Raw genomic sequence first — 15642 nt, 5'->3', positions numbered from 1 at the left:
TGTCTATGAATCGGACCACGTATGCCATCACTCTTTGCAGTGTCTTTCATCTCGAGCACCGTTCCACCTCAACCACGCCGTGAAAATTTAGGTGTCCTCTGGCTTCTTCACACGTCTCCTCGATTGGTACCTCCAGAGCAGGCCATTGATCTTCGGGTTCATACAGGAATGTGGGGCCCGTGTACCATACGCTTTCACTTTCCAGATCGCTACTGCGATGCCATTTCGTCAAAATGTCCGCTACATTCTGCTTCGTTGGGACCCAACGCCAGTCCGTCGTCTTCGTAAGTTCCAGAATTTCTCCGATCCTAAACGCAACAAACTGTTTGTATCTATGCTGATCAGATCGGATCCAACTCCAAACTGTACGCGAATCTGTCCACAATACGCATCGGTCGACCTTCAGTGAATGCACCTCAATCATCGTTTGATGCATCCGCGCTCCAAGGACGGCCGCCATCAACTCTAGCCGCGGAATAGACTGGCGTTTTAATGGTGCCACTTTTGTCCGAGACATGGCCTGAGTACACCGGACAACACCATTAATGACCATTCGCAAATACGCTACACAGCCATAGGCGTGTTCGCTGGCATCCGAGAAGATATGGATCTCGATCGATTCCACGGCTGACGATAAGGCGTCTCCGAGGTAGCAGCGTGGTATACGGATGTTCTCCACTTCTGGCAGTACAGAAATCCAGCGCTTCCACATGTCCCAGCATTCGTCATTGATCGTTTCATCCCAGTCACAACCACTGCGCCATAGGTGCTGGACGATAATCCTACTGTGGATCGTAAACGGAGAGAGATAACCCAGTGGGTCGAAAAAGCCCATTACGCAGCTTAACACTGCCCGTTTCGTTGGCCGCATTTCTCCGCTGAAATACGGTAGATGTTCTTGTCGGTGCTGCGTGGAGAAAGAGAACTCATCTAGTTCGGGGTCCCAGATCAGACCAAGCACACGTTCGTGTGATGTAGCTTTGTCTTCGGTAATGTGGACAGCAGAAACTGGTTTCTGCTCGCCAAGGTTCTGAAGTACTTCCGCCGAATTCGAAATCCAGTTCCTAATCTCGAAACCCCCCTTCTGGTGGATAAACTTAACTTCCTTCGCACGCTTGATTGCCTCCTCTAAGGTGTCGACGCTGTCGAAATAATCATCGACATAATGACGCCTTACAATAGCCGCTGCTGCATCTGGGTACTGTCCTGCATACTCTTGAGCGTTGAGATTCTTGACGTACTGCGCCGAACATGGGGAGCTAGTTGAACCGAATGTGGCAACGTCCATGATGTACACGCGCGGAGTTTCGTTGGGATCTTTCCGGAAGAGAAAGTGTTGGAATCTTCGATCCTTCGCGGTAATTTTCATCTGGTGGAACATCTCTCGGAGATCACCACCGACAGCTATTCTTTTCTCCCGGAATCCAGCGATTACAGACAACAGCGACACCATCATATCAGGACCCTTCAGCAGCTGTGAATTTAGGGAGACGCCCTGAACCGTAGCCGCCGCATCCCATATGAGACGTACCTTCCCTGGTTTCTTGGGGTTAAGTACGACATTCAGGGGCAGGTACCATACTTTACCAGGTTCAACAGCATCAAGTTCCTCGGGGGTGGCAAGGTGTGCATAGCCTTTGACCTGGTACTCGCCAATCTGCTTACAAACGTTTGCGTGCAGCTCGGGGTTCTTCTGTAACATCTATTCTAGCTGCTTCAGCCGCCGCAACGCCATTGGGTAGCTGTCAGAGAACTCGGGATCATCCGTTCTCCATAATAGGTCAGTTTCGAAGCGATCACCGATTCGCTTCGTTATCTCCTCGAGAATCTTGCGGGCTCGTTTGTCCTCTGCACTCTCCAGCGGAATGCTAATGACCGACTCTTCCAGCGCGTAGTGAGTTTTCAACAGCTCATGAAGATCGTTGTTGGATACTTCATGATGGAATCCCAGAAAATCGCCACCCGTTTCTGCGGCGTTTGCTTCTTTTGGTCCGTAGACCGTCCATCCGAGCTTGCAGCGCACTGCTATTGGTTCTACCACTGTTCCAATCTTGGCTTCAAGCGGGGCAAATGAATGTATGTTATCTAATCCTATCAGCAGCTCCGGTCGTCCATTGTATGAAGTAATAGGTAGACCTCGCATGTGATTGAATTGTCGCGCGAGATCATCTGCGTTTAATGTTTGTTAAGGAAGCATCAACCTTTCGACGGTGCGGACTGTCTTCAAAAGCATTTTTCACCCGCTCCCACGCCTGACACCCACAGATTCATCCGTTTGGAATCCTTCTCTACTCTTGCTATGTCGGCCGTCCACTTGATCGTTAGCTTCTGCCGAATTCCATTGACACCCAAACGCTCCGCCAAGCAATTCTCCACCAGGGTCACCGACGCCCCTTCGTCCAGAAAGGCTAGCACATTGATGGACTTTTCTCCGCAGTGAAGATTAACCGGAATCATCCGAAACAGCGTGACGTTGTTCGTTCGAATATGCGCGCTGGTTTCAACAGCACCTTCAATTGGATGGAGAAGTTGGTTATGTGGCTGTCTGCAGCCCCCGACGTTACATTTTAACTTAAACTTACATAGTGCCGAGCCATGTTCGTTCAAACATACGCGGCATAGCTTCCATTGGTCGACAACATTCATTCGATCAGCGTACGACAGGTTTCTGAAGTCCTGGCAATATCGCAATCGGTGATCTGTGCGCTGACACACCTTGCATGGCTTCAGATTCCTGTTATCTACGCTACTGGCGTGATTGTCGGCTTCGCTGTGATTGTACACCGCTCCTTTCTCCTTTGGCTTGACGGCTCGGCTTGCGGTACAGGCTGCTCCTATCGGTTTGAACTCCATGCTGACGTTCGCTTCGCAGGCTTCCGAAACTATCTCGGAAAGGAAATTGGTGAATGTCCGGAGTGTTACTTTTTTCTTTCCTCGCTTGAAGCGCACCCATTCACGCTTGTCGTTGTCCGGTAGCTTATCAACCAGCTCTTGAATGAGCAACGGATTTACTAAGTGCTGTTTTAGCTCTGCTGCCTCCAAGTGCTCGCCCAATTGTTCAACGACCGTACCGAAAGGAATGAATATGGCTAGTTTTCCGGTTTTCAGGGGTTCCAATTTGTGAACTTTCTCCAGAAGGCTCTGTAAAAGTTGTTCTGGTCGTTCATATAACTGGCGAAGTTTTTCAATTACCTTTGGAACTGATTTCGGTAGAAGCAGCTGTCCTCGGACCATCTCCAGAGCTTGACCTGTCATACATTCTTGTAGCCGCACAAGATTTTCAATATCCGAGTACCCACAGGCTTCGTTGGACGCACGATACATCCCGAAAAACAACGGCCATTCTTCCGGTTTTCCTGTGAAGGTTGGTAACTTTTTGCTAGCTCCATTTCGCGCCGCTAATTGCGTCTTTGTCGGCCCGGTTCGTACTTGCCCCTGTCCGCATTGATTCGTTCTCTCAGATTTTCTCGTGATGCTACTCTTTTTTGTATTCTGGCTTTTTAACGAAACTTCATCAGACTGGTCTTCGAATCCATCCTCCGATTCATCGTCCGTTCCATTGTCGGATTCTTCATCTTCAGTTTCGTGCAGTTCCCCAAATTTGTTTAGATTCTCCTTGGTCAATTTTTCCACCTTTGGTTTTTCAGAAGATCCATCTTCGGTATCGACGACATTCTTCGGAGTGGATTTCTTCAACCGGTCCATCGCTATATCCATGGCTTTCATTTTGGCCGCAAATGACTTCTACTGCCGTTCCATTCGGTCCATCTGCTCTTGTCGCGCTTGCAGAATGGCCTTTTGCATCTCTTTATCTTTCATTTCCTCTTCTTCGCGCAACTGCTTCTCCATCAGCATCCGCTTAAGTTCAATTGCTCGGTTGAATTCCATCTCCTTTTTTTTTATTTGTATTTCTAATTCCAGCTCCTGCTCCATCCGTTTCTGCTTCTCCGCCATCGCCTTCAACTTGTTTTTTAGTGATGTTGAACGGTCGGATTTGACGCTGGAATCGTCATCAGCTTTTTCGCTGCCTTTGTCACCACCTTTCTTGGAGCGATTCTTTTTCTTCTTTCTTTGGCAGGCTTCTTCTTCGCAATACCATTTAGCTTCCTTTTTCGACTCTTCTGTTACTCCTACACAACGGTCGTGAAACCACTGTTGACAACCGTCGCAAGCGATTATTTCCTCATTCTCTGTAGAAACTTGATAGCACTCGGCACAGGGAGTCTCCGTGAGATCCAGAGCTATTGAGATCGGTCATGGCGATTTGAGGTTGTCCGATTCTCGTTAATTCTTTTCGAGAATGTTCAGATAACGAACTAATTTTTTTGTAGCAGCACCTTTAAATTTGTGACAGCTCAAACTGTAGGTAATATGTTTTCAATTATAATTTTTGCCAGTGGTATAAATAATAAACTTACAAGAATTAATTAACTGTTCCCTCTTGCACACAACAACCGTATCGTATATCTTTTTAAGCCTCACGTTTCCTTCTGCCTTTTCGTTCCACTTCTGTTCAAATTTTAGTTCTAATTAGATATATAATTTTGTTGTGTTGTTAACTACTTACAATTTTTCCTTATTTAACTACTCATGAATATTTTTTTCTATTTTCAGGTTAGCCACCAAAGTGTCACGTTGGACTTTTCGCTTCAGGAGCACCTCGAAACGATTTGCCTTATTTATCTTATTTATAATTCTTGAACCAATAATATAATATTTACTTTTAATCCTTATAATACTCGTGACTGGTAAGCTCTTGTAGTCCAATAAATTGATTGGATTGAACAGTTTTTACTTGGAAAAAATAGCTTTGTAATTTAATGTATATGAACTTTTCTTTCTCGCAATTGATAACTTGTTATGATTCGCAAATTTGCTTTCTCACCGGCCACGAACTGACAGATGATCCAGCGGCAGTAGCAGTAGGTACGCTAACTGCCTCGCCACGCATCGTGGTGTTGGTGTGAAGCCCTGCGGTGTTGACACATTGTGTTTATTTTATCCACCCTAACTGATGCCGATGCGTATACTGCAAAATTAATTACGTGAACGGAAAAACTCTCAGGGAAAACTATCAGTTGAGCGAACCCCAATCCTACACTTCCTCCGCTTTCACCTGTTTCCCGCATATAATAAACGTTTCATATTTGTAAATCATGCATCATGAGTTTTTGAGTATTTTCTAGACTAAGTATAGTTGTTCTTACGTCAAGTTGTTCCAGCAAATTTTACACTTGGTAAAGTTCAAAATATTAAAAAAATATTTATGTTTACTAGTTGAACGTTCCTAGATTACCACCAGCGTTAAAAGTTATTCATGCCCAATCGACAAACCCGTTGACATAGAGTAGGAATGCTACGGACTTGTTAAATAAATATATTTTCAAAAATATTTGAAACCTTATATAAAAATCGACATCGGGGACGAAGATTGGCGAACGATAAACTTTACCGAGATATCTGGAAATACATAGAGCAATTATTACAAATGAAAGGAATCTATCGAACGTTTGGTTTGACAAAGAGCTTATGATAAAATTTTAGAATTTGCTACTTTACGATTAGATTCTACATTTGAATCATCGCATACTCAGTCTAAAAACCTTTTGTTTTAGTACCAGATGTAGTCCCCGAAATTAGTGCTGGGACTATCCGAATTGAAATATCTGAACATCCGGCATCAGATATCCGACAAATATCAAAAATCCGGGTCAACCAGATATTCGGATATTATCCGACAGAATATCCGAGTTTTAGGATAGCCGGATATCCGGATTTTGTATCCGAACATAGTTCAAAGAGAATTATGTAAACAATTACTTTCGAGGGGATGGGAGATTGTGGAAAAAGCAATTTGTCATTTTACGTTTTATTTGACCGGTCTTCAAAAGACAGACAAAAATTGCGGATATCCGGATAGTAATCATTGGTGTTAATGCAACCATTGTGAAGCCGTTCGCATTGTTTCATCCAGGCTGTCGGCGGAATCGTCAACGGGAATAGCTCGACTTGGACCGGAATTAGTGGATGGTTCGGGATTCAAATCCGGTTGAACAGGAGAAGGTAGTTCGAAATCTGTTATTAGTTCTGCCAATGGTGGTAGATGAACTTTGCGTGATGGCTGCTGGATGTCCTAGCGCGATACCTAGCGCGTACTTTATTTGCTCAGGCACAAATGAGTTTCCAGCGTCCCGCACGTTGATCCAGTAGAACACTGTAAGTCACCCTCCCACAAGCTTCAATAATAGTTCCAGATTACCATGTCTTGTTCGTGGTGTTCTTGTGGACCTCGGCATACACCATTGCTCCAGCGGTTAGAGTTGTGTGGTGTATGCGGAGATGTCGTCGGTTAGATCTGATGGATTTCCGTAGGTTGAATCAAATCAACATCACTTCTGCTGGGGATTTTCCCTAACACGTTACTTGGCGTTGAGCGGTACACTTGAAAAAAAGTTTGCAGCGATTCGGGTCTTTCTGCTGATAAAAGCATTCACTCATCTGGCAAACCAATCTCCATCTGTTTTCATTATCTCCACTATCGTTTTATTTGCATCTCTTCTTTCAATCAATCCACCTCTTCTCCTCCCCTTGGCTTTTCTTCACCGTTTCCGTTTTACATTCGATTACGCCCTTAACTACAACCCGCCTTTAAGTTTCATAAAACTAATGAGTAACTTAGTCTCTGAATCTCGATGGCTCATGGCAAGCGCGTTTGCTACGAGCAGGTTCGTCCTGCTGCTGAACATTTCCAGATTCAGAAACTAGTTCCTCTTAGGGCATACGATCTTGTCCCGCATTCGAAACTAGCTGTTTATCATTTTGCTCGAGGTCACGTACCGGATCATCTCGAAACGTGTGTTCCGAATGTAAAGTTGGCTGTGAATCAATGCGTCCTGGAGGGACCTTCTTCAGATGTGTGACGTTGCGTCGAAACTCTACCAGCTTTACTGGATAACTTCGAACGAACGACAACATCGGTTCCGGTTCTCTTCATTACCACGAACTCTTCTGGAAAAAAAGTCCGATTAAAGTTTATGACTCTTCATCATTCGTTTCATGTAGACGCGATTTCCTTCCCTAATACCGCTGGATTCCGCCCGACCTGTTTTTTACGCATACTTCTTTCCCAGGCTTTATCCTGGGTCCAGTGTTGTGGAAAGTCATGAGTGACGGAGTGTTGAAACTCAAGTTCCCTGTGGGGTTTGTGATCGTCGGCTTTGCAAACGACAAACGCTGGAGGTTTACGACGAGTCGATCGAGGAGGTCGAGTTGACGACCGCGCACTGTACATGCAAGTTCGAGGACCGAATGCGCTCCAGGGAACTGAAGCTCGCGCATCATAAGACGGAGGTCACGGTTGTAAACAACCGTAAATCGGAGCAACAAGCGGTGGTCAGAGTCGGAGACTGCACCATCACCTCAAAGCGATCTCTGAAGCTCTTGGGGGTTATGGTGGACGATAAGCTCACGTTCGGGAGTCACGTCGCCTGCAAGAGGGCCACATCGGCTATTGCAGCACTATCTCGTATAATGTCCAATAGCACAGCGGTTTATGACAGTAAGCGAAGACTTCTTGCCAGCGTGGTCTCGTCCATACTTAGGTATAGTGGGCCAGTGTGTTCCAGAGCGCTAGGTACACTGAGAAAAGTCCCGTGGTAATCGCTACCATATCGAAGTTAAAGTTAAAAACAAAAAACCACTAAATTTCGGTAGAAAATGTTCTGCATTTGAAACTACCAAAAAATTTGTTGATTTTACCATGCAACGCGAAAAATGATTCCATGGCATAATCTACTATACTGTAGTAAAATTAAATACGAATGTGGTTGAATCAACATCTGCATCGTTTACGATCGATCCGATACTGATCGGAATCCTAAATAATGATGGATAATAATTTTGATGCATTAGAAATTATTTTAATTTATTTATTTGAGATAAACAACACAATCTACAATCATACATTTTAAGTCTCCTGAAATAAGTGAAAAAATAGATTGTGCTTAATTGTTCCGTTAGAATGAATCGAGACAACTGGGCTACCTTATATAATTATTACAATAAAGACTTTCTATGATCAAGTAGTCCAATACTCCAAATGAGTTAGGTTTTGTAATTATGGAAAATGAGAAGTTCAGTTTTTTTCCATTTTTAGATTTTGACAGAACTGATTCGTTCAGCTGGCTGCTAGCCCATTTTTTAGCCTCGCACAAAGCTCATGCTTGTGACCGTTCCATTTTGAGACTGCAAATATGTCGTCCAGCGTCTTCTGATCCAGGATTTTAAGCACGGTGATCTGAAATCGTGAGGAATAACATTAATAAAAAATCAAAACATGATTTTTAAAACATACCAATCAGGACGTCAAACACAGTTGAAGTCAGGTCTCAATCATCCACCAGAAGTTCCGGTATGTCCCCTTTTTCTGGAAATAAACGAAAAACAGCAATATAACTTTTAGAAGCTCTGATTATTCAAATGAACTCTTGCCATTAGATGGTTCCTCCTCTTCCTGACTTGATTGTAAATACAACAATAATGATTTCATTTTTATGTTCATTTCCTGTTGCCATTATTACCAATTTCAAACAAAATCACTTGTAAACACTAAAATGTAAAAATAGCCCAACAGGGTCAACTGCGTTTCTCAAAATGGCAGACCCGCAGAATCGTTCAACAACAACACTGTCGAAAATGCCATGATCATGTTGGAACAAACAATTTTATTTTCAAGGTAAGCGCAATATCAGTCAGGATTACCATGCGACATGGTAGCGTGGAAAATCATGCATGGTATTTTCAACCATGAATGTTTTGATCGGTACTATGCCAGATTTGAGAATTTGAACAGTAATTTTTACTGAACCATAGTTGCGCTGACTGTAATCTATTAAAATAATATATTGAAGTAATATCTATTGAAATTACTATGAGCTGGCATAGTAAATTTAAACGCGCATGAATGGTTTGTATTACTACACATTTTTTCTCAGTGTACTAACAGTTACCGCGGTAAACTGGAAAGTACCTACAGGTTCATGTGCCTGAGAGTTACGAGTGCGTATCGTACGGTGTCATACGATTCAATCTGTGTCTTGTCCGGCAAAATGCCATCGCCATCAAGAAGGACAGAGAGTGTTTTGATCAACGTGACACAAGGGGCAAACGAGATAACAGAAGGTCATTATCGATTCTCCGCTGACAGCGGGAATGGTCTAACTCCACAAAGGGCAGATGGACGCACCGACTTATACCGGAGATATCCGGCTGAGTCGGGAGGCGCCATTTAGTGAGTATTTTTCTCAGATCTTGTTTTTTGCTACAAGTATAGTATAGGGCTTTGCTAATCAGGTATTAGACGAAGCAAATATTTGCTATTTTTGATATGATTTTTATTTGCACAAAATAAAATCTGTACCAAAAATAGCAAATATTTGCTTCGTCTAATACCTGCTTTAGTGCTACGTTCCGATTCGGAACTCGACCATCTGTTTATTATATACAGACTTCGCCGCCAACTGTTAATTGTACAGGACAATTGCAAGGCTAGCGCTACGATCCTACTAACACTAACAGTCTCTCCCGAGCCGAGAGTCGAACCTACGACGACTGGCTTGTTAGGCCAGCATCCGTACCTCGACACTATCTGGGAGGGTCACTGCAAAGTATACTTAAAAAAACGATTATTTCCTCATTCACTCAATTTTGTAGGTTATCAACTCACTTCGCAGGATCGAAGTTGCAGACTGATAGATATTACTTTATTATGCAATATGCAATACATCTCTCCAGTTTGTACCAATGCTGTGTTTAGTTGAATCAGTCGACTTAGTAATTAATAAATTGATTTGTAAATTTAATCGTTGAGATCATATTCTGGGTTATCTGAAAAAAAAAAAAGAATCGCAAAATACGTACCTCAGTAAATTTTACCGAAGTTCTCGTAATAAGTTGACATTTGAAATTTGCAAGTATCTCGGGAAAACATTACCGAGAACCTCGTTGAAGTTCGACATGTTTTAGATTTTTTGCTTTTAAGAATCTCGCTGTTTTGTTGTATTACCGAGATTTTTACCGAGATCTCAGCTGTTAAAATCCCGGTAATTTATTTTACCGTGCTCGGTGATAATAGCTAAGTGTGTACACCAGGCCTATGAAAAGACGCCATTTTTCTATGACCGAAAAATAACAAGCAAAATATTGGAACCCAGTGGGTTCGAAATGGAAATGGAGCCACAAAAAAGTCACATACAATCCAGTGCAAAAGCATAGGCGCGTCTAAGGCCTGGTTTATACCATAGCTCAGGAAGCACTTGGACCGAAGCAACAATAAATTACCATCAGAGCATAAAACATAATGATCAAATATGACCAAAACAATGCGGAATATTTGTTAATTTCTGCACTTTACTGGATTAGGGGAACGCGCTATGTATAAATTTGCGCCTGCAGAACACGCATCACGCTATCCAGGCCTAACGGAAACATTGAAGTTAAATTTCAACTTATATCGACATAACCGACATAAAAATATTTAAATTTTGTTATGTCGACTATCACTTGAAAATGTTAATGTTCAGATAATTTTCATGATGGCCAATTGTTTTGCTTCGATCAGTGCTGCCTGCTTGTCAAATTCCATTTGTAGTTTGTATTGTCATTACGGTTATTACCCAATTATTTCTGTTTTTAAAAATCATTCAATACTTCAACAACAACAAAATTGAATTTATGATTTATTCTGTATTCAGCGAGAAAAAAATCAAAAAGTTTTCAACCATCAAACGTATTATTCTAAAATGAAAACACAGCATGCTTCAAAATTTGTGTAAATGTAAACTTACAACACTTCCCGTTAAAATTGAGCATTCGCAAAATTGCCGTCTGCTCGTGTCAAAAAAGTTAAAAAGACGAAACATACCAGTGCAGGCCGAAAGCAACGCAAAATTTATTCAATACGACTCTGCTAGAAACCAATTCAACAATTTCACACTCTTTCGAGTGTCGATCTGGACTTTCAGGATCGATATATTCACCGAGCAAACTTGCAAGGTAAGCAAATATTAGCCAGCCATTTCTCTAGCTGCGCTTTGCATTTGGGGCAAAGCGCTTGCCTCCGAGAAGGTCGCGAAATGTCTGCCTTGTGATTGTTATGGGTACGGGAGTAATAGATCATAGTGTTTTAGTATACAGCTACAAGTCCTTCATCAGCAACAATTACGGAATTCCAAGGTGTTTTGTTAGATTCTTTAGTTCACTAGTGTACACTGTTGGATAAAGCTTCCCACTTGCGGCTACAAAATGGGTTGTGATGCTCAAATTTTACCATTTCTTTTTATTGATTTTTGATTACCATTTTGTTATTCACACAATTTTTCATTTGTTTAAGATTGCAATATATTTTTTTTTTAATCGTGTAAACCAATCATTGATTATTTCTTAAAAATTTTAATCAAAAGATGTATTCGAATGTCATACAAATTTTTCGTGTGATAAAACGGAACGAGAAGATCGTGGTCTAATAAGATTTTATATTTGCGCAAAGGATTGGCGCGCAAAAATCAATTGTTTTTGGAGGGTGCCGGTTTTTGTTTAACAAAAAAATTGAGTGCTTTTTTAACTACTATTTATGTATAGAGATATTTAAACCAAATAACAACCATTGGATTTCTATGATTAAGGTCAACAGTCAAACTCGCATCAAAATGAGTTCGGAAGAAAGCACAGAGCACACCACTGAGCAGACTGCAGTCGAACAGACGGAAGAGGTATTCACTACTGCCGTTGTTCTCTAACGCTAAACTTCTGGCTAATACTCCCCTAATTACAGCAAGAACAACAGCAAACGGTCAGCGAACTCGAGAAGCAAGAGGAGGCAAAAATGAAAGCGAAGTATGGCACAAATGTTGGTCTCGGTGGTCCCCGTGGACTCGGTGGCCACTCAGCGTTTCTACAGAAGCGTCTTCAAAAGGGACAGAAGTACTTCGATTCTGGTGATTATCAGATGGCCAAGCAAAAGGGAGGCGGTGTGAAGCAGGTGTTTGCCAATAAAGTTCCCACCGGAGAAGCTATCCCAACACCGGAAACTGTGCCAGTACGAAAAACCTCGATCATTCAGACCTGCAACAAATTTCAGACCAGTTAAGTGCGTATCCTGTGCTCTCCTCCCCGCTCGTTCATTTGGGATTTATTGATTCCCTTCCCGTTATCCGTTTCTACGATGTCGTGTTTGTAATTATCTCTTTTATTCTGCTGTGTGAGTTTCGATTAAAACAAAAGGTGGAATTAGTTCATCTCTCCCCTACGCGTATCTTGAAGAGTACCCTAAGATGCCCAGAAAACATTTGGTCATGCTTTCACCTAGATGTTAGTAACTGATTTTAGGATTATTCTTTAGATTAAAAATGTTCTATATATATTTTTTTCGCTAATTATATCGTATATTCATCATTTATTGCATTATTTCACTGAATAAATTTAACTCTGGTAAGAAAAATGGTTTAGGTACTATGCTAAAGTGATTGTACTATCCTTAAGGTTGAGCTGAAAATAGTATACTTTTGAACACGTAAACACACTTTATTGGAACAAAATGACTTATACAACTTGTGAAAGGCGGTCATTTTAATGAACGAGGTCGTTACGTATCGCGATGTCACCTTCAGGAAATGATGCGATCCGACTTCAGTGAATCAAAGCTGTTTAATGTTCTGTAATGTATATGTGAATAATTATATTTTGGTTTTAGATGCTAACAAAATTGTTTCCATGTGAAAATGGTGATAATCACATTGCACTAGCATGCATCTACATCAAATAAAGGAATACATTTGCTTCAGTAACGAAAAGCTGACAAAAGGATGAATCATGCATGAGAGGCTGCATCACGAGAAGCAAAAATTTTCGTAGTTTAAACATGAACATCTCAAAGGCACTGAAATGTCCGCTGGCGATCGATACACCGTCATATGAGGTGATCTTTTGCTATAAACATATGAATGTTTATTAACTGCCGGTCGTTTCAGTTGCGATCGATCGAGCAAGGGGAAAAACAGACACCTCGATCAATCGAGCCGCTTGAATTTTTAACTTTTATTCCATTCAATTTGTCTTGATTCAGTCTTACGTAGTCACAACAAACAAGTTACGTTCGGAATGTCAGTTACAATTTTCTTCTGTGAAGCAAAACTTTAACTTTGAATTCTCCCCTTGCGTGTGCAACAGAAAATTGGATTGATCAAGTTTATTTGCATTAAGCTTGACAAACAGAAATAATAGCTGTTATTCAATAAATAATTCATAAAAGCACTTTATTGTTCGCATTGTAAAAGATACAATTAATGTAAATCTGACCGTAAGTAATTCCGTCTACCAATCGTTACTATCGGTCAAATCGGCAAACATTTTATCCTTGACAGCTTTCGCTTTACGTGGATCCTCTGTAATACTGCTCTCAATTGCTTTCGTTTGCCCTAGCATGTATTCCAGCTCCTCACACGTTAGGTTTGGACCACCCAGCTCGATTTGCCCTACAAATTGCTTCTTCAATTGACCCTCAAAGTAAACAAAAATTGTGGGAAGATTTCGCTCCGGATAGTTTGGAATACATGTTGTGGCAATGGCGCGGACAAATTTCGTTGCCGGGAACATTGGCGCCAACTGTGACATGTGTTGATTAATCAATGAGCAAAAAGGCACCCCACGGCTGTATAGATGTAAAACTACGTAAATGCCTGATCCGGCTTTAGCAACTTCATCGACGTAATCTTGTCCAGATATTTCTATAACAGAACCGAATTTGGCCCCCTGTGCCAACGCTTGCATCTCGGCTATCCTTTTCTTGCGATATTCAAGCAATACTGCTTCATCTTCCGAGTCTTCTAACTCATCCAGTTCGTCTAAGCCCATTTTTGAAAGATCTTTATTCTGATTCTGCCTCTGCTCAATAGTATTTTCAATCATGCCAATTATGTCATCCTCCGTAATCTCCTTCTCTTTCTTCGGCGGAATAATGCCTTTAGCTCGTAGAACATCGTTCCATTCAGTATCTTCGTTAGGATCCTGGCGGACAAAGTAAGATTAATATACACTCACATACCATATATGGTAAAATGTAAATTTACGATACTAACCTGCATGTTGTGGCTCCTTTGAGTTATCTATTAACAAGTGATCCTACTTCTAAGTGGCTTTTCAGGAAGTTTTATGTATTAATTATTATTTCGCATTAAAAACGTCTAGCTTAATTACAGTTTCTTTTTACACGTGAACGAAAATTGTAGTGCACTTTACTGTAGCCTGTGAACAGTGCTGGTATTTACGGAAAACATGGAAAGCAAAACATTAAATCCAAAGACGAGATGCCAGATGTTTTTGTTGTCTGCAACTGCTCGAAAAACCGGAAAAATCTGCTTGAAATCTGAAAAAAATCTATCTGTGATTCGAATAAATTTCGCTCACGCAGGCTAATGCCTTGTTCAGACTACGCCGGATATCACCTGATATCGCCAGATGATATCGGATATCACCTCGAGCGTTCACACTTCAGTGAGCTGATATGATTTGACATTTGCTTTGGTAATTGAAAAGAGAAGAAAACAAAAACAGGTCAAAGCTAAAACAAGACAACAAGAGCAATGGGATTAGGATAGAGATGTCAGTTAGTTGGCTCGCACCAACGCGAACTCTCATATGCAATTGTCAACATGTGCGGGATGAAAACAGCAAACATATTTCCTTCCTTTTTTCTCGCATAGAGCTTTCTACGCCAGATCTCACCAATACAAGCTTAGTCGTGTATCCTTATAAAATTGATTTGTTTTCAACCAAAAAATCAGCTGATATTCAATTTAGAAAAATACTACACTTATGAATCCTAGTTCATTAGTGTTACCTGTTTGAGCAAACTTTGTTTTAGTGGAAAAATAGCCGAAATAAAACTAAAAATCGGCTTACAACTTGAATAAAAGTTCGGGGCAGGAGGAAATTTTTTGTTACCAAATTTTATTATTTGCAACCAAAATAAAAACTTGTATCAGTGAAATCGACCACTAATAATTTTCTGATTTTTATATATAAGCTGAAAGAGTGCAATTTTCTGAGCAAAACGTGATTTTTAAAAAATGATTGTCGTTTTTCTTCGATTTTTTAACGAAGAATAAAAAACTCTTCGATAGGTCTTAAATGACAGTTCTCCCATATACCGTACATAGGCGAAATGTCATTTAAGACCTTTCGAGCAGTTTTTTAAATCTTCATTTAAAAATCGCAGGAAAACGATAAACATTTTTTGAAAATCACGTTTTGCTCAGAAAACGCGGCTTTTTCAAATGATATATAAAAACTGGTATAGCTTTAGGACCCAATTGCGAAATTTTTAGGGTTGCGTCAAATGTCTGTTGGCCGTGTTGCCAACTGCTGGAAATGTGGTTATTATTGGCATTCGAACAAAGGGAATGGTATGGTAGCCTTCAAGCGTTACGAACATCTATTTCTGTACCGTTTGTCCCAAAACTACTTTTTCTGCTGTCACAGTTTGCTTCACTTTGCTTTGGGACACAATTAATGTACTAAATATCACTTAGAATATCACATACCATGTGAAAACCTTAAGAAATTGCTCAAAACTGTCTGATATGCTAT

At 41.1% G+C, this 15642-nt stretch overlaps 3 protein-coding genes across 4 annotated transcripts; 1 reads left to right on the top strand and 2 right to left on the bottom strand.

Moving 5' to 3' along the window:
- Window positions 1–2217: 2217 nt before the first annotated feature.
- LOC129724206 (uncharacterized) lies at window positions 2218–4872 on the bottom strand. 2 transcript variants are annotated; one of them, XM_055678907.1, is made up of 4 exons: window positions 4568–4872; window positions 4419–4509; window positions 2583–4360; window positions 2218–2510 (listed from the first exon to the last, which is right to left on the bottom strand). In XM_055678907.1, the coding sequence occupies exons 3-4, from the start codon at window positions 3724–3726 to the stop codon at window positions 2224–2226; spliced, it is 1431 nt and encodes a 476-aa protein (XP_055534882.1). In that variant the 5' UTR covers window positions 3727–4360; window positions 4419–4509; window positions 4568–4872; the 3' UTR covers window positions 2218–2223. The 2 variants fall into 2 exon arrangements, with proteins under 2 accessions (XP_055534882.1, XP_055534881.1); XM_055678906.1 differs by having other exon boundaries at window positions 2218–4360.
- Window positions 4873–10785: 5913 nt separating this feature from the next.
- LOC129724485 (alpha-endosulfine) lies at window positions 10786–12760 on the top strand. Its single transcript, XM_055679423.1, has 3 exons — window positions 10786–11052; window positions 11682–11768; window positions 11831–12760. Exons 1-3 carry the CDS (start codon window positions 10813–10815, stop codon window positions 12143–12145), a joined length of 642 nt encoding a protein of 213 aa, XP_055535398.1. The 5' UTR covers window positions 10786–10812; the 3' UTR covers window positions 12146–12760.
- Window positions 12761–13272: 512 nt separating this feature from the next.
- On the bottom strand, window positions 13273–14346 carry LOC129724484 (viral IAP-associated factor homolog). The gene is made up of 2 exons (XM_055679422.1): window positions 14133–14346; window positions 13273–14061 (listed from the first exon to the last, which is right to left on the bottom strand). The coding sequence occupies exons 1-2, from the start codon at window positions 14136–14138 to the stop codon at window positions 13369–13371; spliced, it is 699 nt and encodes a 232-aa protein (XP_055535397.1). The 5' UTR covers window positions 14139–14346; the 3' UTR covers window positions 13273–13368.
- Window positions 14347–15642: the final 1296 nt, after the last annotated feature.

Source organism: Wyeomyia smithii, chromosome 2, assembly GCF_029784165.1.
Source record: "Wyeomyia smithii strain HCP4-BCI-WySm-NY-G18 chromosome 2, ASM2978416v1, whole genome shotgun sequence".
NCBI classification, from domain to species: domain Eukaryota; kingdom Metazoa; phylum Arthropoda; class Insecta; order Diptera; family Culicidae; genus Wyeomyia; species Wyeomyia smithii.
This window is presented reverse-complemented; position numbering and strand designations above follow the sequence as displayed.